The sequence below is a fragment of the Pelodiscus sinensis genome, chromosome 5, assembly GCF_052426305.1.
Source record: "Pelodiscus sinensis isolate ZL-2025 chromosome 5, ASM5242630v1, whole genome shotgun sequence".
NCBI lineage: Eukaryota > Metazoa > Chordata > Testudines > Trionychidae > Pelodiscus > Pelodiscus sinensis.
In genome coordinates this window covers 33771323-33799238 of record NC_143056.1, presented here as the reverse complement: position 1 = coordinate 33799238, position 27916 = coordinate 33771323, and the positions used below count along the sequence as shown (strand labels likewise).

Genomic DNA, 27916 nt, shown 5'->3' with positions numbered 1-27916 from the left:
AGTTTTGTTATGTATTTGTACTTGTGTCTGGCACAGTGGGGCCCTGATCTGTGACTACTGGTATCACAATACAAATAATATTAATTCCCATTGGCAGGGCTCGCCGAACTGCGGCAAGCCCAGCTCACCAGCATGCGCAGATCGCCTAAACCCGGCTCTTCCGGGTAGTAATCTACTCGCCACAGGCGAGTAGATTACATAGTTTGTCAAGCTCTGCTCATTGGTAGATACTGTTACATAGCAAATACTTTGCAAAGTATACATCAAGCATTTTGTATATGCACAGCACCTTATATTCAGTGTTTAAGGCCACAAAGGACTGTTAAACACAATGTTTAAGACCATATTGGTCCTGCCAATGTGAGGCCAGGGGACCTGAACTTGATGGTCTCTCGAGGTCCCTTCCAGTTCTAGCATTCTATGATTCCAAGCTTCTATTAACAACTCACCTACTCTGGCCTCCTGTATATCACTGCCCATTACAATTTATCCAGTTATCCCTGTATTGAGTCCAATAATTTGTTTGGCAGTAAAATATCTTCCAGAAAGACATTCAGTCTTGATTTTAATACACATCCCTCAATAGTTTGCTCCAGGGGTTAATCACCTTCACCGTTAAAAAATGTGTGCCTAATTTTTAAATTTAAATTTGTGCATCTTTGACGTCCAGTTACTGGTTCCTGTTTTGCATTTCTCCATTAGGTAAAAGGTTAGCATGACCTGCATTCCTTGCTCTGGGATGTATAACTTTGCATTTGGCTATAATAAAGCCCCTTTTGTTTGAATGAGCAAAGCTTTCTAAGGATTCAGATCACTCTGTATGATTTTTCTCTGTCTTCTCCAATATTTATCATTCACCAATTTTTGCTGTTACAATTTGTAAATGATTACGTGATTTTATGTTATTTCTAGATCACTGATGACAACTATTTTTGAGATCGGTCAGATATGTTCTTAATCAATTTAACATGCTATCCTGATATTATACAGTACTAATTTTTAAATCAAGGTTCAAGTGGTAGTGAACTAAATACCTTACAAAGTCTAAATATGAATATACATACATATATATCCAGTTATCTTTAGCAAAAAGAAATCAAGTTTATTTGAAAGACTTATATTCCACAAAACCATATTGACTGGCATTGCTCTGATGATCTGAATCTAGTATCAACTTTTTCCATTATTTTGTCGTCCATGACCAATGTCAGATTTACCAGTCTGTAATTATCTGGTTTATTCCGCTTGTCCTTTTTGAATATTGATACAACATTAGCACTCTTTTCTAGTGTTCTGGAATTTCCCCATTATTCTAATCTTTAATAAATCTTAAGATTGGTCTAGAGATCTCCTCGGACAATTCTTTTTAGGACTCTTGGGTGCAAGTTATCTGAATCCCTAGTTAATGCTGTCAAACATTCCCCTCAGTTGTTAGTGGACTGGAAAGTACTTTAATATCCCCAAATAATGTGTCAGTCATCTTGCTTTTTTCTCCTCATACAGAACAGAAATATTTATTGAACCCATCTGCCTTTTCTGCTTCATTATTAACAATTTTGCCATCTCCACCTAGTGATGGGACCGTACTATTGGTACAATTTCTTTGTTTGATGTATTTTTAAAAACCCTTCTTGTCTTTAGCCCTGCCAGCCTTGAATTTTTTTAATGTCTTTAGCTTCCCCTACTAATTTTCTGCACCTCATAAGTGCAAATGTATATCAATTGCTACCTATTCCCCCTTTTTCTATTTTTATATAATGTTTTTTTATTTTTAATTAGTGCCTAACTTCACTGAAATAGGATGGGCTTTTAGCCAAATTTATCATCCTCCATTGTAGAATCATGTTTTTTTGATCATCTTCCAACATATTCTTTAAGAATTCCCAAGCCGGTAGATCCGGCCCGTGAGTGTAGCAGGAACCTCAACCAAGTTCCCTGCCTGCTCTGCTCCTACACACCATTCAGAAAATCCAGCTGTGGGGCCCTATTTGTCTGTGAACAGCTGCGAGTCCAGGCACAATCTTTCAGCCCCCCTTGGCTGGTTTCTACGAGGGTAAGTCAAAAGTAATTGCAAAGTGTTCGTATCTTTTTTTTGTGATTGGCCCAACTGCTGAATTAATATGCAACCGTAAGCACGGAACCTCCCTATATTGTAGTGACATATTTGGTCTTGACCATTCAGATGTCTTTTACCACTAGTAGGGTCAACATGGCCACTCTGCTTACCACATAAACCAAAGAAGAGCAGCGTGCATTGATTCGATTTTTGTGGGCTGAAGGTATAAAAGGCACGGAAATTCATCGAAGACTATCAGCACAGTACTGTGACAGTGTTTTGCCGCAGCAAAGCGTGTACGAATGAATTGACATGTTAAAAAATGGCCGAACAAGTGTCACTGACGAAGAACGATCAGGGCGTCTATCCACATCGACTACTTAAAGGAACATTGAACAAGTCTACGCGATGATTCTCGAAAACAGGAGGGTGACTGTCAATGAAGTGGCAAACCAACTGCAGATTAGTCACAGTTCTGCCTATGAAATCATTCACCACAAACTTTGCTTCAGTATAGTTTGTGCAAGTTGGGTTCCCAAACAACTCACGGAACAACACAGATGTAACCGTTTGGACATCTGTAACTGCCTTTTGAACCAGTAGCATGAGGAAGGTGATGCTTTTTTGAGTCGCATTGTCACTAGTGATGAAACGTGGATCAACCACTATCAGCCGGAGAGCAAACGTCAGAGAGACCCCTCAAAGATGCTTTAAGCGGCCGTTGTTTTGCCAGCGACCATGATTTGAAGAAGACAGTGCATACATGGCTTGCCGCTCAGCCAAAAACTTTTTTTTTCAGAAGGCATACAAAAGCTTATGCAACGCTGGACCAAGTGTGTTGAAAAACAGGGGAACTATGTTGAAAAATGATACACTTATGAGTTCTGCATCGCTGTTGTGTTAATTTTAATAAATACTTTGTGGATACTTTTTGACTTACTCTCATATTAAAAGCATATTGTTTGCTTGCGCCCAGTTTACCAAGCCATCCAGATCGCTCTAAATGAGAGACATGCCCTCTTTAGTATTTGCCATTTCTGCAATTTTTGTATTGTCTACAAACTTTATCAGTGATGATTTTAGTGTTTTCTTCCAGATCATTAACAAAAATATTAAATAAAATAGGACCAACAACCGATCCCTGTGGAGCCTCACTAGAAAAATAACACCTACTTCATGACGATTCCCTGCTTAAAATTACATTTTGAAATCTATCACCTAGTCAGATATTTAAATAAGTGGTATTCTATTATTGTTTAAAAATGTAATTAATCACACAATTTATCACAAACTTTTTAATTGTGTGATTAATCACAATTTTTACTATCACTTGACAACCCTAATTCTAATTTTTCTAATCAAAATGTTACGAGGTACAAAGTCAAATGCTAAAAAGAAGGCTCTTACGACACTATGACCTTTATCAACCATGCCTGTAGTTTCATCAAAAAAAAGATATCAACTTAGTTTGATAGGATTTTTTTCCATAAACTCAAGTTGATTTTACATTAATTACATTACCCTCCTTTAATACTGTATTAACTGAGAAAAATGTTAAGTGACCCATCCATTTCAATGAGATGTTCTCAGATGAAAGAATGCCCCATGGAGATAAATATAGCCTGAAACAATAGCTCTGATATGTGTGAACGGCACAATGCATGCCAGTGGGTGCACTCATCCCCGATATCCAGTGCTACAGAGGCTGTGATGTGCATTAAGCACGCCCATTCTCAATTCCTTATTCCATTGTCAGCAATGAATCCTTAGCGTATGCCCCAAGCATGCCTGTCTCAAGGTCCCTGGCAAAAGGAACAGGGCTTCCCCAGATCATTAGAAGGGGGAAAATAGAGAGAAGATATCTCACCCTCAATTGGGATGTTAAGAGGCGGGTAACTGACCAATTGTGTAGTCGATACAATTTGTATCAACTACATGATTAGTCAATAAGGGAAGACACTCTGTCCTGGCTCACTCCAGTCTAGGTCCTACTCCCACTGCAGTTCTGCAGTTTAAATGTAGTAGGAGCTGGGTGCACAGGCAGCTCAGCTCCTGCTACATTTAAACTGCAGAGGCGCAGTAGGGGTAGGCCCTAGACCAACTGCAGTGATCCTGGAGCAGCACAAGTCAGGCCAGAGCTGGACTTGCTCAGCACCGGCTCATACCAGGTCCCGCAGCCCCTGTCCACCTGCAGCCCTGGCCAGTGCAAACAGAAGCTGCTCTGACAGCAGCCCCCCTTCACAGCAGCTCGGGCTGGCCACAGACAGAGGCTGCTCCAGCAGCAGACTCTGCCTGTGGCCAGCCCAGTCCACCACGAACAGGGGTCACTGCCAGAGAAGCCTCTGTGGCCAGCCCAGACCACCACGGATAGGGCTGCTTTGTGGCAGCAGCCCCTATCCATGTGGGTGGGCCAGCTCCCCTAAGGCCCTCACGGACGGGCTGCTGCTGCAGCAGCCTCTGTCTGTGGCCAGCCCAAGCTGCTGCTTCATGGCAGCCTCTCCTGCCTCCCACCCCACTGCTGACTCTGACAGAGGCAGCAGCACGCAGGGGGGCAGGTGGTACTGCAGAGCCGGTGCTAAGGGAAACTAGGTTTTAAGCCGGCTCCCCCGAGCATCAGCTCCTGCTTCCCAACAGGAGGCAGCAAGGGGGGAGAGAGGGAGGGAGTAGTCGGCTTGACTACTCAGTAAGCTTAGTCTTATCGGGTAGTTGACTACTTGCTTACATCCCTAACGCCCACTAGACAAGACCTATCTAGAACCTGCCTCACATGAGCGGTCCAGGAAAACAGATGGGGTCAATGCCTGTAACACAGTCCTCCCCAGAATCACCTCTCACCTGACTGCACACCAAACTCCTTTGCTTGATTCTTACCTACTCTTCCCTACCAATTGTGATAATTTGGTCTACAAATTAACTCTAATTGTAAATTCAACTGTAAAAAAGTGAGTGTATGTTCGTAAGATACCACAATAAACTATGAGACATGTTGATGGGAACAGATACAAGAAAATCAGAATCAGTCCAAACAGAAAGGCTTACCAATACAATTCAAGGAAAACATTAAAATCATATTTGGTAAAAACAGAAGATATGGAATTGGAAATTAATCAAAATGGGCTTGTTGGATATTAAGTCTAATTAGCGGACAAATCAATGAGGTGATGGGCTATTTCACCCATCAGTTCCTTCGTGGATCTTTGTGAAAGAGCCTCCAGAAGGAAACAAGAACAAATGGAACCTCTTGGAGCAAGCATCACCATCATGACTGCCACCCATATTGTCTCCAGAGAGTTAGACCTTCATTATCCTGATCCTGAAGGATGTCTTGATCAAGCCAGGCCAGAGCGAGCTTCAGGTAACATCACCACTTCTACCAGCCTCAGCTATATTCCAAATACCACTCAAGATTAAACTAAATCAGAGTGTAACAAAAACAGCCATAATAGTTCTAGTTCAGAAAAATTAACTTTTTCTCTTTACCCCAAAATAAAGTTATTATCATATAAAACTATCAAACAAGAGTTTTTTCTTTCAAACCTCTCTCCAACTAAAAGAAAAGGTAACAAGAAATGTAAAGTAAGGGCATTCATTTTAACAACATTTCAAATGCTTTAACTGTTTTACCTGTTTAGTATATTTAATAAAAGGTTAAAATAGCATAGTACAGGTTGTATCTCCCTTAATTGGGAATCTCTGGTCCAGCAAAATCCATAGTCTGGCAGGAACAACAATGTTCCTGGACTACAGAGCATAGGTATAGGGAGGTCAGGCCACAAGACAGGAGTTGCAGAGGGGGCTGGCAACTCAGCCGGGAGTCCCGGGTTGGGGGGGCACAGAGGGGCAGGCACTGCAGCAAGGAGTTCTGGCCCCTGCAGCCGGGCAGTTGCGGGAGCCAGCAGCATCTACAGAACTCCAGTCATGGCCAGGGCAGCCACAGATGTGCAGCCTGAGGAGCCATGGCCAGGCAGGACAGGGCCAGGCTGGAGACCTAGGGCCATAGGCCATGTTGGAGGAACCTCCCCTGGTCCAGCAAATCCCTTCATTCAGGATCGGTCAGGTCCCAAGGGCGCCGGAAAAAGGAGGTCCAAACTACACTAAGCAGGGATTGATGTCTTTGTATACCAAACTCAAACCTTGCTTAAAATTCTTTAACATTGGACAATGATGGGGTTATGTCAACATCTTTCATCACTTACATGCAAGTGCACCATTTATGGGGAGCTACAGAGGCAGCAGCAGCCCCTCCCCCCCCCACCTGAGCTTGGATTTCATGCTGGAGATCTACTTAAAGTCCATGCCCTAGCACCAATGGCAGTTCTTACATGCAACATATAAGAAGAGGGAGACAAGGTGATTAAAAATAGCAAAAGGGTGGGCATTCAAGTAACTGAAGGATCGTTAGATCATCATGAAAACATTGCTGGATACTGCACTTAAAAGACGGGGGGAGAGTATGAACGAGTGCTGTGTTGCTGGGATTTGCATTTGGATCACTGTGTTAAACGTATACATGTTTTTGAAAAAGGGGTAAACGGGACTAATCCAAAGCTGATTGCAAAGGGTTACAAAGGGATTTCACAAAATTGGGTGATTGGGAAACACAAAGACAGATGAAATTCAATGTTGATAAGTGCAAAGTAATGCACATGAAAAAATATAATCCTAACTATAAATACAAAAATGATCGGGTCTAAAATAGCTGTTTCCACACAAGAAAGAGATCTTGGAATCCTTGTGGATAGTTTCCTGAAAACATAGGTTCAATGTGCAGTGACAGTCTAAAAACTAAAAAGCTAACAGAATATTGGGAATCATTAGGAAAGAACAGATAATAAAACAAAATATCATATTGTCTCTATAAAATCATTTTATGCCTACATCTTAAATATTGTAAGTAGATCTGGTCATCCCATCTAAAAAAGATATATTGTATTTGGAAAAGGTACAGAAAGGGCAACAGAAATTATTAGAAGTAAGGAACTGCATCCATATGAGGAGAGATGAACAAGACTGGGACTTTTCAGATTGGAACAGAAATGACTAAAGGGTTGAGGGATATGTTAAATGTCTAGAAAATCATGAATAGTTTGGGAAAATAGAATAAAGAAATGTAATTTATTCCTTCACTGACATAACACACAAAGCTGACCCACTGAAATTTATAGGCAGCAGATTTAAAATAAACAAAATACATTATTTTTTCACAGTCAACTAGTAGAACTCTTTGCCAGGAGATGCTGGAAAGGCCCAAACCAAGTTTCGATAAGGGATGTAAGCAACTAGTCAACTACCCGATAAGCATAAGTCACTACTCAACAAGTTACTTCCCCCCGTTTGCTGCCTCCATATCAGAGCTGCATACCAGGGTGCTAGAATTGCGTCCTACGGTGCATTCACTCACTGTGTCCTCTGGGTCTGACCCAGTATGGACATTTTGATGTTCTGTCTCTCTCCACAGACTTAGTAACAAAGTAAGAATATACATTAAAATTTTAAGGCTCACCAGTGTCCCTTAAGTGACTTGCCACAAGATGTCAGAATATGTTAGTGTTAGAGCTGAGTGGGTCTGAAGAGAGTTGGCAGATTTTTAAAGGGACATTATAAAGGACCCAAAAGCAAACTATTCCACTGTGTAGAAAAGATAGAAAGTATAGCAGGAGACCACTTTAGATCAACCAGGAGATCTTATATGATCTAAAAATCAAATAGGAGTTGTACAGAAAGTGGAAACTAGGTGAAATTACAAAAGATGAACATAAGCAAACAACACAAGTATGCAGGTGCAAGATTAGAAAGGCAAAGACACAAAATGAGCTAAATTTAGCTAGAGACATAAAGGGTAACATGTAGACATTCTACAAATATATTAGAAGCAAGAGGAAGACCAAGGACAGGGTAGGTCCATTGCTCAGCGAAGAGGGAGGAACAATAACAGGAAATTTGGAAATGGCAGAGGTGCTTAATGACTTCTTTGTTTCAGTTTTTGTAAAGAAGATGGATGGTGACAGGATGCCTAACATAGTGAATGCTAGTGGAAACGGAGCAAGTTTAGAAGTTAAAATAAAAAAAAAACAAGTTAAAAATTACTTCGAAATTACTTAGATATCTGCAAGTCACCAGGGCCTGATGAAATGCATCCTAGAATACTCAAGGAGCTGATAGAGGAGGTATCTGAGCCCTTAGCTATCACCTTTGAAAAATCATGGAAGTCGGGAGAGATTCCAGAAGACTGGAAACGGTCAAAGATAGTGCCCATCAATAAAAAGGGAAATAACAAAAATCCAGGACACTACAGACTAGTCAGTTTAACTTCTGTGCCAGGTACGATAATGGAGCAAGTAATTAAGGAACCCATCTGCAAACACTTGGAAGATAATAAGGTGATAGGTAACAAACAGCATGGATTTGTAAAAAACAAATCATGTCAAATCAATCTGATAGCTTTCTTGGATAGGATATCAAGCCTTGTGAATAAAGGAGAAGTGGTGGACTTTATACCTAGACTTTAGTAAGGTATTTGACACGATCTTGCATGACCTTCTTATCCATAAAGTAGGGAAATACAACCTAGATGGGGCTACTGTAAGGTGGGTGCATAACTGTTTTCAGAGAGTAGTTAACAACAGTTCACAATCATGCTGAAAGGGAACAACAAGTGGGGTTCCGCAGGGGTCTGTTTTGGAACTGGTTCTGTTCAATATCTTCATCAATGATTTGGATGAGGGCATAGAGAGTACGATTATTAAGTTTGCAGATGATACTAAGATGCGAGGGGTTGCAACTGCTTTGGAAGACAGGGACAAAATTCAAAATGATCTGGACAAACTAGAGAAATGGTCTGAGGTAAGCAGGATGAAGTTTAATCAGGACGAATACGAAGTACTCCACTTAGGATGGAATAATCAGTTTCACATATACAGAATGGGAACAATTGTCTGGAAAGGAGTACTGCAGAAAGGGATTTAGTGGACCACAAGTTAAACATGAATCAACAGTGTGACACTGTTGCAAAAAAAGCAAACATGATTCTGGGATACATTAACAGGAGTGTTGTGAGTAAGACACGAGAAGTCATTTTTCTGCTCCTCTAAGCTGATTAGGCCCCAATTAGAGTACTGTGTCCAGTTCTGGGCACCACATTTCAAGAAAGATGGGGAGAAAGCAACAACAATGATTAAAGATCTAGAAAACATGACCTATGAGAGAAGACTAAAAGAATTGGGCTTGTTTAGTTTAGAAAAGAGAAGACCGAGGGAAGAAACAATAGTGGTTTTCAAGCATCTAAAAAGGCATTACAAGGAAGAGGGAGAAAAACTGTTTTCCTTGTCCTCTGATGATAGGACAGGAAGCAATGGGCTTAAATAGCAGCAAGGGAGGTTTAGGTTGGACATTAGGAAAAACTTCCTGCCTGTCAGGGTGGTTAAACACTGGAATAAATTGCTGAGGGAGGTTGTCAAATCTCCATCATTGGAGATGTTTAAGAGTAGGTTGCATAGACATCTATTAGGGATGATCTATATGGTGCTTAGTCTTGCCATGAGGGTAGGGGACTGGACTCGATGACCTCCTGAGGTCCCTTCCAGTTCAAGGATTTTAGGATTCTGTGGTTCTATTCTATTTATTTAATTTTCTCTCTTTTATATAAGAATTAGATACGGTGCTCCTGTCAGCTAACTGCTAAGTTGTCTGCCAAAAAAACTATAGAGTTTTCCAGTGTTTTAGTAGCCTCTGGATAGAGATGATGTGTGTATGGGATAGGGTAGATGGGGTTGGTTTCCCCCTCCCCATTTGGTGCTTAGTTTGTACTGAGCATGCTGAGAAACACTGCTGATGCCTCTGCCCTCCCATGCCCTCTCTTCCCCCCTTTCTTCCCCGCCATCAGGGCATCACAGGTCTCCCCGCTTACCAAAATCTGAAATGGCACCTCTGTCTACATTCCAGCTAAATTAATGCAATATTACTCTCTCCCTACAAGCATTTGCTTGTGTAATTTATTTATTTTCAATAAATAGTTTAAGTGCCTTCTGATGTGTTCAGATAACTTCTGGCTGACCAGAATAAGACGCCTTTTTTCTTCTGCTTTCTGCCCTGGGTTGGATTTGAATTCACAGTGCCAGGATTGGTGTCCAAATTCAAATGGCCATTACATAACATCAGAATCACTAGATCCTATGATGTAGAGGTAGTTTTTCAAATAACCTTTCTCTGCATATATTCAGTGTAATTCATCTTGCACACTGCAAGATATGTCTTGACTAATAACGTTTTAATTTGATTTTCCTCACAAGACTAGTCAGTGAATTTACTCCACTGGGGTGACTCTAAAGCATTTACGATACTTGTGTGCTGATCTCTGCCCTGGTTTGATCTCTATCTGTGAGCAAAATTTCATTGCTAGAATATGTTAACATTAAGAAAAACTTCTTTCCTCACAATGGGGTTGTATCTCAGGAACAACAGCCCCAAATTTGGATCACTGATCAAACACAACTACACCCACACAAAGGACAAAAATTGAAAGCAATCCTAGTAACTACAGATTTTGGAGCATTTACAACAGTCAAACTTTAAACAGAAAGCTGGTCTTAACCTTAACTATTGTTCAGTTGCCACTCCACTACAGTAATACAATTGTTTCTTCTCTTTCCATTCTGTATTTAATTGGTTCAATTTGTTCATAATACACTGAGTTTTTATATTATCTGTAAGGAACAACATTATCCATAATTAAAATCCACCTTCAAACAAAATGAACTATTTCAGAAGGTCAATTTGACATACTCCTAATATTGTGACCAAGTAAATTTTTCTTAGATGAAAAACATTGGAAAAATTAGTGGCTTTATTTGGGAATAGTAGATGAGAAATCTTAAAAAGATGAATCTTGCCTTGTATTGTCACTAGGGTCAATATTTTAATTGACTAATCAAGTAATCGGTGGAATTTCCATCGACTACTCAATTCGTTGATAAGAGGAGAGGTGCTCTCACTGTGGCTCTTACTACATTTAAAGTGCAGAGCCGCAGTGGGCTTAGATTCCAGGGCAGCATGAGCTGGGACTAACAGTCCTGGCTTGTGCCACCCCGAGACCTTGTGGCTCTGCCTCTCCTGCAATTCTTCCCCACATCACGGAGAGGGAAGCCTGATACAGAGGCAGCAAGGGGGAGTAAAGCCAATATGCTTATCAGGTAGTCAACTATTTGACTAATCGCTTATATCCCTAATTGTCACACACACACACACTAGTTACAACACCTGGAGTAACTAAGAGGCGCACAGATCTGCATGCAGAAATTAGATTCAGAATTATTGATTTTTTCTCCACTTTTCTCTTCCACATAAGCATACAGTCTACAGTGATGTGAGAAGGATATGGAAAAATAATGTAAAAAATCTTCTTAAGATTTGGATTTAAACATTTTGGTTTAAAATAAAAATAATCTGAACAATGATATTTCAAAAAGCTTCCTTGAGCTATTAATCACACACTAATAAAATTTTTAAACTGTTCATTATTCAAACAGTCAGAATTAGCATAATATAAATATGCTTACAGCATGTGCTCCTTGTATTGTCCGTATGAGATTAATTCCTTTCCATACGTATATATCTCCATTAAGTGCACCAGAATGTGTCACTTCATCTCTTGCACAGGCTAGGCAGAGTATAGTTTGGAGGTCACCAGTCTTGCCAAAAACACCACGCTTTGGTGTCAGCGAATTGCCACACAAACTCCAGAACTGTTAGATAAAAACATATGGTATAAAAACTGTATTTATTTTGATATAGTCCTGTGAATTCTGCAAACAACATAGTGCATGCATATTTGAGACAGAGTGAGAGAAAAATATACTAAAGCCAAGAGATTCAAAGTAATGTACTCTTTTCATTACTCTGGTCTCTAGTGTGCCACCAGTGGCAATTGTTTTTCAGCTAACCAAAGTGTTTTACTCCCAATAAGCACACTATTTTCATATATTTATGATACTTTGTGTGAAAAAAGTTTCCTCATATTAGTTTTAAATAAAATTCAAGTGTCTTTACTGATCAAACTTTCAGTGTTAAGTTCAATATTATTACGGTACTATATTTGTAATCATTCAAAGGAGTTGGTTCATAATGAAATTATCTAATTTCTTCATGATGCAATACATAAAATATACTTTGTGCTTCAGTGACATCTTTTCAAATCAACAGTAGAAATCTGATCTTCAGGAGCTAGAGCTATGATTTGTGTTTTTCACTTCAAGCAGGTATATACAAAATTCATATTATTCAACAACGAAAATACAAAGCACAGTCATTATCTGAACATCTGGAACTATCTAAATTGTAAAATTACTCTTTTCTAGGCAGAAGTTTCTTTGCCTCTGTTAGTTACCATTAAAACAGATCTTAACTCAAATAATATGCCAATAAATAATGAAGATTTCTTTTACCAATAAGTGTGAAAGAAAGAGAAAGCACACACTTCATATCAGTAAAGAGAAGATTACAGAAATTTCCAGTTTGGGTACATTATTACAACCTGATATTTTGGATTTGTTTGGGAAGATAAGTGAAAAGTGCTTACACGAATAAGGACAGGAGCTGGAAGAGTTTTAGTTTTGAACTGGATATGGGAGGATTTTTCAAGTCAGCCATTATGCCAACTGTCCTATGCTACAGTTGTTGTTTTTTAAAATATTTTCTATATGCAGCCTGAACTCTGAAAGAGAGAATTCAAATAAACTGAAATAATTTATTAAAGGGACACCTGGAGAACTATCCGAAGTCATTAGCTCCCCAAGCTTTGGGTTTTTTCTGTCTTTCAGGGGGAAAGCAAGGAAAATAAAGTGCAAACATTTTCTCTACAGTGATACTATATTCAGATCTCCCAGTCCTTAGTTTAACAGGACTATCCTGTTTTGACCTCCAAACATTTCCTACTCTAGTTGAAGCAGAACATTTCTTATATTCAGTTTGCCCTGGTCCCCCTATTTAGAGTGCCCCTGAAATGAGTGGCATTGTGATCTGGTTGCATTACCTCTCCGGTTTGGCTATAACTGCCAGGCATCAGGATGCCTGATTAAAAAGGGACCCTGCTGCTGTTAAAAGTCCAGTCAGGAGCACAGAGGGCTAAGGGAAGCTCCCTGCTTGCTCTGGTGCGCATAGCTCCTAGAAGTAGCCAGCACCTCCTGGTGGCCCCTACACATGGGGTAGACAAGGAAGCTGGGAATGCCACCTACAGCCCACACCCCAAACCCCCTACCCTAGTCCTCAGTCACCTACCGCACCCTCATAACCTCTCCCCCACTGCACACTCCCTCCTGCACTCTGAACCACTTAGCCCCAATCTGGATTCCCCTCCTACACCCCAAATCCCTCATCTCTGGCCCCATTCCAGAGCATGCACACCCTTCCATTCCCCAACTGTCTGCCCCAGCCCTGAACCCCCTTCCCACACTCTAAACTCCTCATCCTTAGCCCCATTCATAACCTCACACCTCTAGCCAGAGCCCTCACCACCTCCTGCACCCCAACCCCGTACTCCAGCCTAGTGAAAATGAGCAAATGCAAAGAAAGGGGTAAAGTAGTAAGTGAGGAGCAAAGGCCGGGATAGGGACAGGGACTCGGGGAAGGAGAAGGGCAACGGTGTTCCGTTTTCTGCAGTCAGAAAGTTGGAAACCCTGGGTTTGACCTGGCCATCCCTCTGTCTATGGAGGCCAAGGGGCAGAAAGGCCAGACCTGAACAGTGCAATGTCCCTCTTTAGCCACTTGAAATATTGGGAACTATGATTAAAAATATGAATATTAGCAATGTTCATACATACAAATTAAGTGTAATCTTGTTAACATTGTTATTTGAACATTAACTTCCTTTATTGGATAATCTAACTCAGCTAGACTATGTCTCCAATTATACAACACACAAGAGGAAGTTACTCACCTTGTGCAGTAATGATGGCTCTTCAAGATGTGTGTCCCTAAGGATGCTTCACTATAGGTGTATGTGCACCCCTATGCCTCTAAATCAGAGATTTTTGGTGGCAGAGCCCATTGAGCCTACTCACGTGCTCTCCCTTCCTCATGATGTACCTTCTGGTTGTGAAAGGACGTTTTCACTACATGATATATCTTAATGGAGCTGAGTGAGAGTTTTGACCTCTTGAAGTCTAAAATGTAATGTAAAATCAGAGGGAGGGAAGACGAGATTGAGTCTATGTTTAGATATTAGTAACAACTTGAAATTGTTTCCATTTTATAGATAAGTATATTGTGTGGTCAACTTTGGCTGTGTAGCAACACCTCTTTTTGTTCATCAGAGAATTTTGCCTCTAAGCCTTGGAAATAAGATGGAGTCACACATGCAGGTAAAGGACTCAGAGGTTAGGGTAAAGGAGCAAGGCTTTGTTTTGAGAGATTAAGAGAGGAATCAGCCGAGGAGGAACAGAAGGACATATAGTCATCTGTGTCAGGTAAGGGAGTCAGACATGTCTTGGCCAAAAGGTGCAATCAGAATAACTCTCACTCTGTTTTGTTGAATTTTCAAGCTTGGCTTTAGATAGAAGAGAAAACTGGGAAAAGGCATACAACAGGTCATGTGATATGGGAGGATGAGGGTGCCTTCCCATGAATGTTTCCCCAAGCCAGATCTGGGGCAGTAATGAGGACATTAGTTGTTCCGGTAAATAGAAATCTGTAGACTGGGTTATCCAGGAGGCGAGTATATGTCAAGGCACCTATGAGTTCAGTTCCCATTCTGGGTCATGACAGAAATTCTGACAGAGACTGTTGATTGTCATGCTCTGTATCGCTGTTAGATAGATAGCTGGGATGAGTATGTTGTGAGGGATGCACCATTTCTACAGTCTGCCTTCACTCTTCAAGGAAACACTCAAACTGGCACCCTCGTGGTGATTTATGTAAAATATAGAGGTTAATTTAAGTCTATCATGACCTTCACATGGATATTCTTGATGAAAGGCAGAAAGTGCATACAGGCATTCCGGCCACACTTAGCTCCAAAAGAGTGAGATGGAGGATCACTTCTGTGGAAGGCTATTTGCCCTCAACCTTGTCTCAGCCTATTAGGAAGTCATCTGTCCCAAGGTGGTGAGTCTGTGTGCTGCATTGAGGGTAGTGCTGGGAACTCCAGTCGCTGATCTGGGGCTGGTACTCCAATTCAATTAGGAGAACAGTGGTGAACAACCTGGGTGAAGCAGTCTATACTGATAATGGTCCTGCACAAAGGTCAAGCGTAGGAAATCTTTGGTTTCTAGCATGACCATCTTGAACATCTGCACCTTCCCATATTTGTTTAACACCCTTAGCTCTAGAATGAGAATTCCACCTCCCTTCATTTTGAGGATTAGAAAATAATAGGAGTAAACCCCCTTGCTCCTGAGTTGCAACAGGACTGACTCAGTGGAATAATACATGATATAATTCCTGATGAAGTAGGTTCTCATGAGAAGGGGTCCCTGAAGGAGGATACAGAAATAAGGCTGTAGTGGGGAAAGGACATGAATTGAATGGTGTAACTTTTCGAAATAATCCCAAGGACCTATTTGTCAAAGGTGATACAGTTGCTGGAAAATAGAGATAGGTGAATTTGGAGGGGCGTGACAGGTATTGCAAGATACTTGGCCCTCAACTGCCCCATGAAAAGGTCTTACAAGAGGTGGCTTGAAAAGTAGCAGATCAGGGTGCAGACTGCTTCCCTTTTTCAGCCTTGGTCCTCTTATCCTATGGCTCATAACAATGCTGAGATAGTGGGTATTGTGTGGCAGAGAGAGATCTTCTTTTTTGCCCTACAGTATAGATTTCTAGGAAGTGTAATGCAGTCCAGGAATAAGAACTAAGGTAAAGAATCTGTCTTTTCCAAGAAAGAATTTGTTTTCGGCAACAATTTAGGCAATCCAGAAAGATATAATCAAGAAGCCCGCCTCAGTACTACCATCATGAAAAGCAGGCAGCCTGCTGTATCAGCTACCTACAGTGCTGTCACTAGTACCAATCTGATTATTAACTGATCCTCTTTAAGGATGGCCTAAAACTGTTTCTTTTGTGTCACCAGTAAATATTCCAGAAACACTCTCAGTTATCCACAATTAATAGTCATATTTGGCCATAACAGTTTGGTAATTTGCAATACTAAACAATTAGGTCAGCAACAACTACTCCATCTTGCCAAATCCCATTGTGTGGGACTGAATTGGTGTTCTATTGTTTGCTTCAGGCATTAACCACATCCACAAAGATGGAATCGGTAGGATCTAGAATTGCCTCATTAATTGGGGGGGGGACCTTCTGGACGAGGAAGAGGTGTGCAGAGTATCCCCCAATTGTGAGGTGTATCTGCTACCTCCTGTAGGGGACAACCCTCTAAAAAGTCTTTGTTTCTAAACTCAGGATCCTTTAGACTATGAGTGGGAAACCTTTGGCCTTTGGGATGGATCATGCCTGTTGCTTCATTTCATCTGACCTGTGGCAAGTCTTTGCAATGTGGGCTGGAAACCTGAAGCCTTTTTCTGAGGCTGCTAGGTGCAGGGGAGATAAGAGAAGCTCCATGCTCTGCCTTGCCCCACTGCCTGCTCCACAGCTCCATGTGGTAGGAATTGCAGTCAATGGGAGCAGTTGGAACGGTGCTTGTGGGCACAGGAACTGCGCACCATGCAGAGCCACCTGACTCCTCTGCACAGTGGCCAGACACGCCCAGACATTTCAGGAAGAACATAGAGCCAGGACAGGCAGGAATCCTGTCTTAGCCTGCTGTGCTGCTGACGAGGAGTTGCCTGGAGGTACCACCCGTCCTGAGCCCAGCTCAGAACCTTCTCCTACATCCTAACTGCCTCCCAGAGTCCACATCCCAAACCTCCTCCTATACCCCAATGCCTTGTCCCAAAGCTGAGCCTACTCCCACACTCTAAACCCCTTGGCCCCAGTCTGGAGTCCACTCCCACATGCTGAACCTCTCATTTCTGGCCCCATCCCAAAGTCTAGAGGAAGCCCCAAGCCTCCATGCAACCCTATGGTGCTATGTGTAGTCTGTAACTGATTTTTTTCTGAGTCAATGGCCTCTGATAGAATAAAGATTCCTCACCTCTGCTTTATTCAAATAGAATGTCAGTGTTTTCCTGTTTTCAAGTATCTGTGATATTGATTCTCTCGTCATGATATGACTTTGGGAAGAAATCTGGGAGGCGAATAAACTGATTCATATGGCAGGCAGAGAATATTTTTAGGAAGATCATAGAGTTTCATCTCAGTGAAACCTGATCTCTTAAAAAACCCACCACCACAGATGCTGGTTGTGCTATTACAGCAACTATTTCCCCATTTCTTGAAGCTAAGGTGCTGGCTACCAGGAATGCTGTTTTCATAGATACATATGTTAGTGAGAATATGGTCCTAGGCTCAAAAGGAGACTTTGTAAGACACTTAAGGTCTAGGTTAAAGGTCAGGCATCTGACTTGTGGGAAAAGATTACTCATACCCTGGAGAAATCTTTTTGTTGTAGAATGAATGAATACAAAATAGCTGTCTATCTTACCATCAAAAGCAGATATGGCTGGAAGATGTGCCAGAATTTCTCTGAATTCTGAGAAAATCCTAACCTTTTTAGATCTAGGATATAGTCTATGGAGGATGTTGGCATAAAATATTTTGAGTCACACCAAATTTGGAATCTTTTCCACTTCTGGATATACATGTAATGAGTCGATTTTATTTATTTATTTATTTATTTATTATATGTAAGCACCTCTTTCACACCCTCTGAGTAGGATATCTCTATGCTTTTAAATCATTGAAGATCCATGCTTTGAGTTGGAGAACTTGAAATTTAGAGTGGTAGATCTGTTTGGCATTCTGAAAAAGGAGGTGGGGAAGGGGCAGAAGTTTGATTGGAAGGTGTATCATTAATTGAGGAGTCATGCCTGTTTTGGCCACATGGGGACTAAGAACAATCATTGGTTTTCCTTTGTTTATATTAAGCAGGACCCTCAATATGAGAGGAATTGGACAGAAGTTTTAAAGGAGACTCATAATCCAGTGAAAGAGGAAGGAGTCTCTGAGCAAATGACGCCCCCAGTCCAGCTCTGGAGCAGTACTGGAAACATTTCTTGTTTTTGGCTATCACAAGTAAGTCTATTTTGGGGATTTCCCCAATGCAGAAATATGTTTTGGACAATGGAGTGCATCTCTCCATGCATTTCTTAACTGTAGGTTGTTGCTCAAGGAAAACAAAAGAAGCTGGACTCACATCAAAACTACTTTTTGTATAATCCTGTCTGTTGCACTTTGATGTAACTGCCTGTCCCAAGCCTGGATAAAGTGAGAAAGTTTGAGCACAACTCTAATCACCTAAACTTATTTTAAAAAAATAATTGGAAATGGGGCCAAGCTACCATTCTGGTAAAAATCATTCCTCAGTCGCAATACTGCCAACCCCTCATACTACATGAAGTTGCCTGGTAAAAGCAAGTCTCCTAAAGACAGGACTCCTAGCGGGTTCATGCAGACAGCAAGAAAACATTCAAAGATCTCATAGATCATGAGGGAGATGAACTACTATGAACTTGAAATTCTGAGCATCAGTCAGAGCAGACTGACAGATGTGGATAAGAAAGAAAAGAAACATCTAATCTGTGACGGTCATAGTGGCAATTTACACTTTACAGAAGTAACACTTATTACAGCACATTCTATGGAAAAATCACTTAACAACTGGGAAGCTATCAACCAACACATCATGTGTGCCAGGCTCCAAATCAGATTCCTAAAAATGTCAATAATATGGTGCTATGCTGACACTGGAACAAAGTGATGTGGATAAACGTAAGTACTATAATTGACTTCAGATGTGACTGATAGAATACCAAACCATTATTTACTCTTTGTGATGGGTAAAGTATGAGTTAACCAATGAACAGAAAGATCAGTGGGAAGCATGCGTTGGGAATCATTAAACCCAAATAGTGAGAGATTCATTCAATTGTGCATGATGTCCAATCCAGTTCTTGCAAGCACCCTGTTCCCTCTTAAAGACATATCTAGAGAAACATGAAATTCACCAGTTGACAAAAAAAAAAATCAATCACGTCTGTATCAGCTCAGGATACAGGTCATTTATCCAAGATATAAAGACATACTGATCAGATGTCAGCAGCAACCACAATCTTTGCATTGCCAAACTGAATTTAAAACTGGGAAAATTCAACTTTAAACAGAAAGTGGCAAAGAAAATCCACAGTCCAAAACTGAAAACAAACAAGTACTATGAGAAATTCCAACTTCAAGTAGGGAACAGATCTGAGGCATTGCCAGAGGAAGACGAAAACAAGGCAACAACTGGACCTGAAGAAAGTGGGCAGTGATCAGTGATTCAATCTGCAGAAGATATAGTTGGTTATCAGCATAAACAGAACAAGAATTAGATTAGCCAAGCGATAAGGCATTTTACTGAGGAAAGCAAAGCATCCTGAATGCTAAGACCAATGAAATATTAGAAAAAGCAAAGGAAGGAGTACAAGAAAACAGACAAAGCAGTGGAAAAAATAACACAAGGGAAAAGAAATAGTGTTATGTTTAAGACCTAGCAGCTAAAGCTGCTGTTATGACAGGAAACTTCAGAGTTGTTTAATCTGTAACTAAAGACTTGTATGGAAACATCAGAAAAGGAAATGGAACAATAAAAAAAAAGGAAAAAATGCTTACAATTGGGGTAGAACAAAGCAACAAATGAGCAGAGCAATAAATCCTAAACAGACCAAACCGTACCTCAGTAACAGAATTCGGTGAAACATGCAAACCTGACCAACTTGATATCAACATCGGTCCCATAGAGATGTCAGAAGTACAGGCTACAATCAAGAAGCTGAAAAACAACAAAGCAATGGGAGATAATCAAATCACAGCAAAAATGCACTTGACACTACGACCCTAACCAAACTGACAGAGCTGTTTATTCAAGTCTGAGGAAAGAGAGATCACTCCGAACCAACAGATGCACGGAATAATTCTCAGAATACTAAAAAATGCTAATTTTACTGACTAACAACTGGAGAAGAGACACTGCTCTCTGTAATAGATGTGATACTACGTAGGATGAAACAGTGGATGCAAAGCTTAGGGAAGAACCATCTGGATTTAGGCCAAAGAGATCCTGTGTACAGGAGATATTCATGCTAAGGACTATCCGAAAAATGCATACAATGGCAAGCTCCCCTTATTATCAATTTAGTCTATTTTCAAAAGGCATTTAACAAACTGCACAGACACACAATGTGGAATATTCTTCGTTCTTAGGAATTTCCAGCTACAGTTGTCAATATCATCAAGGCTATACACAGTGATGCACACAGCACTGTAAAGATAAACAACCAGAAAACACAGTATTTCAACATGGACACTAGCATGAAACAGGGCTACATTCTATCACCACTCTTGTTTGAGATTGCTATAGATTTTATTACTAGTGCACTTCTTCATTATCCAAACACTGATATAGTATGGTTACATGGCAAATGCCTACAAGGCCTTGACTTTGCTGATCATGCTCCTGAGTGACATTTTCAGAAAGCAACAAAAAAAGACAGACACGTTGACAAAAATATCAAGCCAAGCAGGATGCAAAATCAATTACACCAAGCAAATATCCTTGAAACCCTGGGATCAAGCAATACCATCATACCAGAATGCACAAACAAAAGAAATCTGAACAGTCAATTTACCTGAGCAGCACCATATTAGCGAACAGAGATTTTGAGAAATAAGCCATAACAAGGCTATGAAAGGCATCCACAGCATTCACTAATCTCAACAACATAAGAAAACCCAAGATATACAATACCAAAGCAAAACAAACTTTCAGCTTAAATGTAATCTCAGTGCTAACATACATCTGAAAGAGCTGGAGATCTTAAAATGTTAGAAAACTAGATGCCTTTGAAAATAAATGCCTACAAAAGATTCTGGCCACTGGACAGTGACACTTTATCAAAGATGAAGAGATCTGAGAAATCGTCAAACAGCAGCTTATCTCCACTACAACTAGAAGAAAGTGTTGGACATTGTGGAGGCATACCAACACAGAGACTGCCACGTAAAGTTGTCAGGAGGAAACCAACTTGTGTGAACAAATAAAGGCACCTTAGAGAAAAAAACACCACTCTTAGCAAGAAGGACAAAACAGTGAATCTCAACACCATAGAACAGAAGAAAGCACCAGATAATGACAGAGCTACATGGAAGAGACTGGATTCTGCCCTGTGTGCCAACATTGGCAAAAGAAGGATGTATCACCATCACCGCTGTCACAATTTACTTGGGATCTCAAACAGTATATTTTATAATACTACATTTTTAAATAACTTCACTGTATATCATGAAAAAACTCATATCCTTTTAAAAAATTCCCTTGCAGATGTCTAATTACAAATCATGTTCTTTTTCCAATGTACATGTTCAATTTATATTAAGCAGCAACTGAATCTAATATATTGTATTAATGGTAAAGTTATCAGAATATCTCTTGAGCAATAATATTTTTGTTTGTAATTTATTAGTAAGATTCTGAACACAAGTCTCCTATCTAAATTAAATAAAAATATTACCTTTATAGTCCATGATACAGATACTTGTTTTATAAAAAAAAAAATAGAATAAATATAGCTCAACATATTTATATAAGAGAAGTGTAAATTTAGTACAGTACCTTAATATGTTTTACACCACAGCTGACTAATTTGTTTGGTTGGTACAAATCCCAAGAAATATCAAATATCTGCAAATAAAACAGAATGTTAGTACAGATAGCCTTTTTTAAATGTACAATTTTAGATATAAATGAAAATAGAACAAATTCACTTCAAACAGCACAAAGCCTACTGACCTACAGACAACAGAAAGCTATTTTAGAAGATTTCAAAGTTTATTGGAAGTATTTGTATCCCTCCTCTCAGAAGTTAAACTACAGTGTACATAAAAAGCAATGAATAAGCCTGCTTGAAAATGGTCTCCAAAGTACCGGGTGTATTCCCCAACTCCTAAGCCACATCACACCTAATAAATTCCAGGGTTCAAAAAATATGGCACATTTTGATTCTCTCATACCACAGGTAGGGTCGACAGCTGCCTCTAATATGACACCTTCAATATATCCTTCTAGGTCTTCAGAGACTGCATAAATATGTGGTGAATACACATCATATGAAGCATAGATATTTATGCTACATATATTTTTCTCAAATAACAAGTTAACATGAACAGTTTCTATAATCTAAAACAACTCTTACTCAGAAGACAAAAATTCCCATCTTATACACACAAAGGTTTCAACATACTAAATTCCACCAATACTTCCATTAAGTATGCTTACCCTGTCTGTATGACCAGGAGCCATAGACAACATTTTTCCTTTTCTCCAGTCCCATACACATATTGTGTTTTTTGAATCCAGACCCACTGAGACCAAACGCTGATCATTTTCAAGAAGTTTAAAACAGAGAAAAAGGAAAATATCAATAATTCAATTGAGTTTGTTCTATTTTGAGACACATTTTGCCTAAACTGGATTTTTAAAAGAAATTGAATGTTATGTATATTTAAGGGCTTGGTGTTAGTCTTCAATAGGTAAAATCTTCTAGTCACCTTAATAGACATACCTGAATTAAGTAGTTTGACTATCATCCTTGAGATATCCTCAATATACAAATACATAAAACATTACTCTATATCTAAGACCTGACCTTATAAAAATGCTGGCACTTAACATTATGTATGTGAGCAGTCCCACTGAAGTTAAAGTACATACACCTTGATCCTGTAAACACGTTAAGTATTAATCTTAAAATATAAGGGATGTGAAAAGAATAAACATGTTATCTTACATCTTAAAAAACCTGTTAAAGTATTTATTTAAAAAAAAAGTTAAAGCTGAGTGTTTTTAAAATTCAATTCAGCCAATACCCAAAAATATTTTTAATATTTTATACCTATTAAACTTTATTTTATTTTCTGAAATTCTCAAAAGATCCAAAGAGAAGACATTTCGGGTGTAAGGAGGCTGAATGAAATGAACAGTGACAAAAGAAGACAGTATGCATGTGCATATCCAGCTTCCCAGATGATGCTTAACAAGAGATGCAATTCAATTCTATATGTTTAATCACTACTGATGACTGAAAACCTCCACGGGCATCCTGAGCTGTGCAAGAATGGTGGTTAATTTATATTTTGAGAGCTAATCACTCTCCATAAGTTATGTTATAAAATAATTCGTGCTGCCTCCTTCTCTAAAGCAGATTTTCTTGCATGATTGCTTTAGCATCAGGGCCTAAAACTTGCACTGAGGAAATTCAGTGAGCATATCCAATGAGTCCTCAGACAAAAGATGAATTGCAAATCTGGAAGTCTGGAAAAGGTTATTCCTGAGATGACGAAAATAAAACTAGAAAAATATACATTTCTGTGCTGCTCAAACATCCCTTAACTTAAACAGAGATTACAGTATAGCAATCACTATAGTCATATATGGAAATATTCAGTATATTTTTAAGTTTAACTCACTTCTCATTTCAACTTTGCAGATTAACTTTACTAGCTATCTTAACCATTGACAGCACAATTGTTGCTGAGTAAGATATGATCACAAAGATGTTACACAATCTTAAAGATGGACTAAGGACAGACAAAGATGGCTGGTGATGATGGTGATGGCTTAATTAGATGGTGATAACTTAATTTTGACAGAATAAAGAACTGTGAGCCTTAGAGGCAAAGATTTTTCCTCCCTTTAACTGATAATGCTTACATTCATAGGACGAAGTTGAGGCAAATTTAGTTTCTGTTTTTTGACTCAGACAATAATACTGTAGTCAGTTTAAAAAGTCTTCCTGTCAGGAAAATTCATCTCCAATAGCACAAGCACTATATGGGCAGTAAGGGACACAGCCCACGGAAAAGAATTTATATGTAAATTATATCTATAGTGTCTATTTGCAAAAATCCATAAATTTTCTGTTTTCAGAGCTTTCTAAATCCACTCCTTTTCCTGCAAATGTTCCAAACAGAAATTGATCCAGCTGTAGCATTAACAATCCTGCTCAAGAATGAATGGAGGAAAAAGATATATTCAATCTATTACTATTGTTATTATTTGAAAAGCAGCAATCAATTACCATGAGATCTGGGTGATTCACAAAACTTGGGAGTTAAATGTCAGAAAGAGACCAAATTTCATGCTTTCCAGCTGCCTGCAGATGTATGCTTGACTATATTTCCACAGACAACATATTGTAGAGGTGCAGCTTTCTTACCAATAAACCTCTACCATAAACTTTCCCATAGAGTTATCATAGAACACTAGAACTGGAAGGGACCTCGAGAGGTCATTGATTCCAGTCCCCTGTCCTCATGGCAGGAGCCAATACCATGCAGACCATCCTGGATAGACGTCTATCTATCCTCTCTTAAATATCTCCAGAGATGGAGAATCCACAACCTCCCTAGGCAACTTATTCCAGTGTTTAAACACCCTGACAGGCAGGAAGTTTTTTATAGGGCTCATTTAGACTACATTTCTCTGTCGAAAAAGGAATGTAAATGAGCAGGGCTCAACAAATTATGTAATCTACTCGCCCATGGTGAGTAGATTACAAGCCGGCACAGCCGGCGCCGCGCGATCTGCATATGCCCAGAGCGATCCACACATGCGTAGCTTGCAGAACTGCACGGCTGGCGAGCGGGACTTGCCGCTGCTTGGTGAGCCCTGTAAATGAGTCTGATCGAAAGTGAAAATGAAGCGCGGATTTAATTATCCCGCACATCATTTGCATATTCACGTCCGATCGCTATTTCGAAAATGAGTTTTTTGAAAGTGAAAGCACAGTCCAGACGAGGTTCTTTTGGGGGAAAAAAAAGTTTTTCAAAAGAACCCATACTCCCTAATTTTTCAGGAATACCGAATCTTTTGAAAAAGGTTTTTTTTTCCCCCCCAAAAGAACCGTGTCTAGACTGCGTTTTCACTTTCAAAAAAACCTTTTTTGAAACAGCAATCGGACACGAATAGGCAAATGATGCGTGGGATATTTAAATCTGCACTTCATTTGCACTTTCGATCAAGCTCATTTACATTCCTTTTTCGACAGAGGAATGTAGTTTAGACGAGCCTCTAAATCACCTTTGCTGCAGTTTAAGGCCATTGCTGATTCTCCTATCCTCAGAGGCTAAGGAGAACAATTTTTCTCCCTCCTCTTTGTGACGCCCTTTTAGATACCTGAAAACTGCTATCATATCTCCTCTCAGTCTTCTCCTTTCCAAACTAAACATGCCCAATTCTTTCAGTCTTCCTTCATAGGTCATGTTCTCTAGACCTTTAATCATTCTTGTTGCTTTTCTCTGAACCTTCTCCAATTTCTCCTCATCTTTCTTGAAATGTGGTGCCCAGAACTGGACACAATACTCCAACTGAGGCCTAATCAGCGCAGAGTAGAGCGGAAGAATGACTTCTCGTGTCTTGCTCACAACACACCTGTTAATGCATCCCAGAATTGTGTTTGCTTTTTTTTGCAACAGCGTCACACTGTTCTCTCATATTTAGCTTGCAGTCCACTATGACCCCTAGATCCGTCTGCAGTACTCCTTCCTAGACAGTCGCTTCCCATTCTGTATGTGTGAAACTGATTGTTCCTTCCTAAGTGGAGTACTTTGCATTTGTCCTTATTAAACTTCATCCTGTTTACCTCAGACCATTTCTCCAGTTTGTCCAGATCATTTTGAATTTTGACCCTATCCTCCAAAGCCATTGCCACCATTTGAGCCAGCAAGTTGTAACATACTGGATGAGCATGGGAATAGACAACAGGAGACTGAGTGAACTATAGTCCCACCATTTTCACACACAAAAATGTAGAAATTGCATTAATAAGAACACATGGGGTTTTATCTCATTTTAATAAAAATAAAGAAATTAAATTATAGTGCAAAACTACTAACTGAAATAATATTCAACAGCTATTATTTTATTTTTTAATTCTAGTCCTTCTCCCCCCAAACATAAATAGTTTGTTTATGTTCCTGATGAGGGAAACACCAGGAGAGCAGGAGCCGGTGCAGGGAGGAGGCATCTTCGCAGTGCTGCCTCTATTAGAGGCAGCAGCACTGGGGGTGGGGGGTTGTTGAGAGGAGGCTGCCATGAAGCAGCTTCTGCCTATGGTAGGCCCAGGCTCGCTGCGGGCAGAGGCTGTCCCGGCAACAGCTCCTGGGACTCCCCATGGACAGAGGGAGCTGAGGCGGTCTGGGCCACCAAAGACAGGAGCTGCTCTGGCCGGGCAGGCAGCCTGGCTCACTCCCGGCTCACACCAGGTCTGTGACATAACCCCACTGCAACTCTGCAGTTTAAATGGAGCAGGAACCAAGCTGTCTGCCTGCCCAGCTCTTACTACATTTAAACTGCACAGCTGCTGCAGGGTTGTTCCCAGCATGAGCCGGGACTAAGTGCTTCTTCCCTTATCAACTAATAGTGTAGTCGACAGAATTTTTATCGACTACACAATTAGCCAATTACCCCCCTTTTAACATCCTTAATCAGTACCTTGAATTTCACATACCAATCAAATGGTAACAATGCCAAAATGGAAGTGTATACCACTCTAAACCACTTAGGGACAGGCAGCTACAGTCTGGACTACAAGCAGTTTCCAGCAGATTTTTAACGATTTAAAATAAATTTTAGTGCAACAATCCTCATCTAGCACTAAGGGTACATCTAGACTACATGCCTCTGTCGCCAGAGGTATGTAGATTAGGCTACCAGGAGGCATACCTGGGTGGTCGACAAATACCTTTGATGTCGACACCCGCACGTCCAGACTATCGTGCTGAGCCGACAAACAGCTGATCAGCTGTTTGTCGGCTCAGCGCGGCAGCCATGTAAATTTAAATGAAGCGACGATTATTTAAATCGCCGCTATCTTTTCCTACGTCTGGTAGCCTAATCTACATGCCTCTGGCGACAGAGGCATGTAATCTAGATGTACCCTAAGAGATTAGGAAGACAAGAATGATTGATGCTAGAACAGCATCTGAAGGGTAGAGGCATAGTGTTCTTAGAATCATAGAATCATAGAACTGGAAGAGACCTCAGAAGGTCATCAAGTCCAGCCCCCTGCTCTAGGCAGGACCAATTCCAACTAAATCACCCCAGCCACGGCTTTGTCAAGCCGAGACTCCACTACTTCCCTAGGTAACCCATTCCAGTGCTTCACTACCCTCCTAGTGAAATAGTTTTCCTAATATCCAACCTGGACCTCTCCCACCACAACTTGAGACCATTGCTCCTTGTTCTGCCATCTGTCACTACTGAGAACAGCCTCTCTCCATCCTCTTTGGAACCTCCCTTCAGGAAGTTGAAGGCTGCTATCAAATCCCCCCTCACTCTTCGCTTCTGCAGACTAAACAGACCCAAGTCCCTCAGCCTTTCCTCATAAGTCATATGCTCCAGCCCCCTAATCATTTTGGTTGCCCTCCACTGGACCCTCTCCAATGCGTCCGCATCCTTTTTGTAGTGGGGGGCCCAGAACTGGACACAATACTCCAGATGTGGCCTCACCAAAGCCGAATAAAGGGGAATAATGACATCTCTGGATCTGCTGGCAATGCTCCTCTTAATGCAACCTAATATGCCATTAGCCTTCTTGGCTACAAGGGCACACTGTTGACTCATATCCAGCTTCTCATCCACCGTAACCCCCAGGTCCTTTTCTGCAGAACTACAATTTAACTGGTTGGTCCCCAGCTTGTAACTATGCTTGGGATTCTTCCGTCCCAAGTGCAGGACTCTACACTTGTCCTTGTTGAACCTCATCAGATTTCTTG

At 40.4% G+C, this 27916-nt stretch overlaps 1 protein-coding gene across 2 annotated transcripts in view; it reads right to left on the bottom strand.

Moving 5' to 3' along the window:
- The window catches only part of EML5 (EMAP like 5), a 332722-nt gene that overhangs the window by 281313 nt on the left and 23493 nt on the right, over positions 1-27916 (bottom strand). For both annotated transcript variants that reach the window (XM_089778388.1, XM_075926740.2), the window contains exons 3-5: positions 22419-22517; positions 21756-21824; positions 11611-11796 (exon numbers count right to left, since the gene is read on the bottom strand). In XM_089778388.1, coding sequence (XP_089634514.1) covers positions 11611-11796; positions 21756-21824; positions 22419-22517 — 354 coding nt within the window. The remainder of the gene's footprint in view (positions 1-11610; positions 11797-21755; positions 21825-22418; positions 22518-27916) is intronic.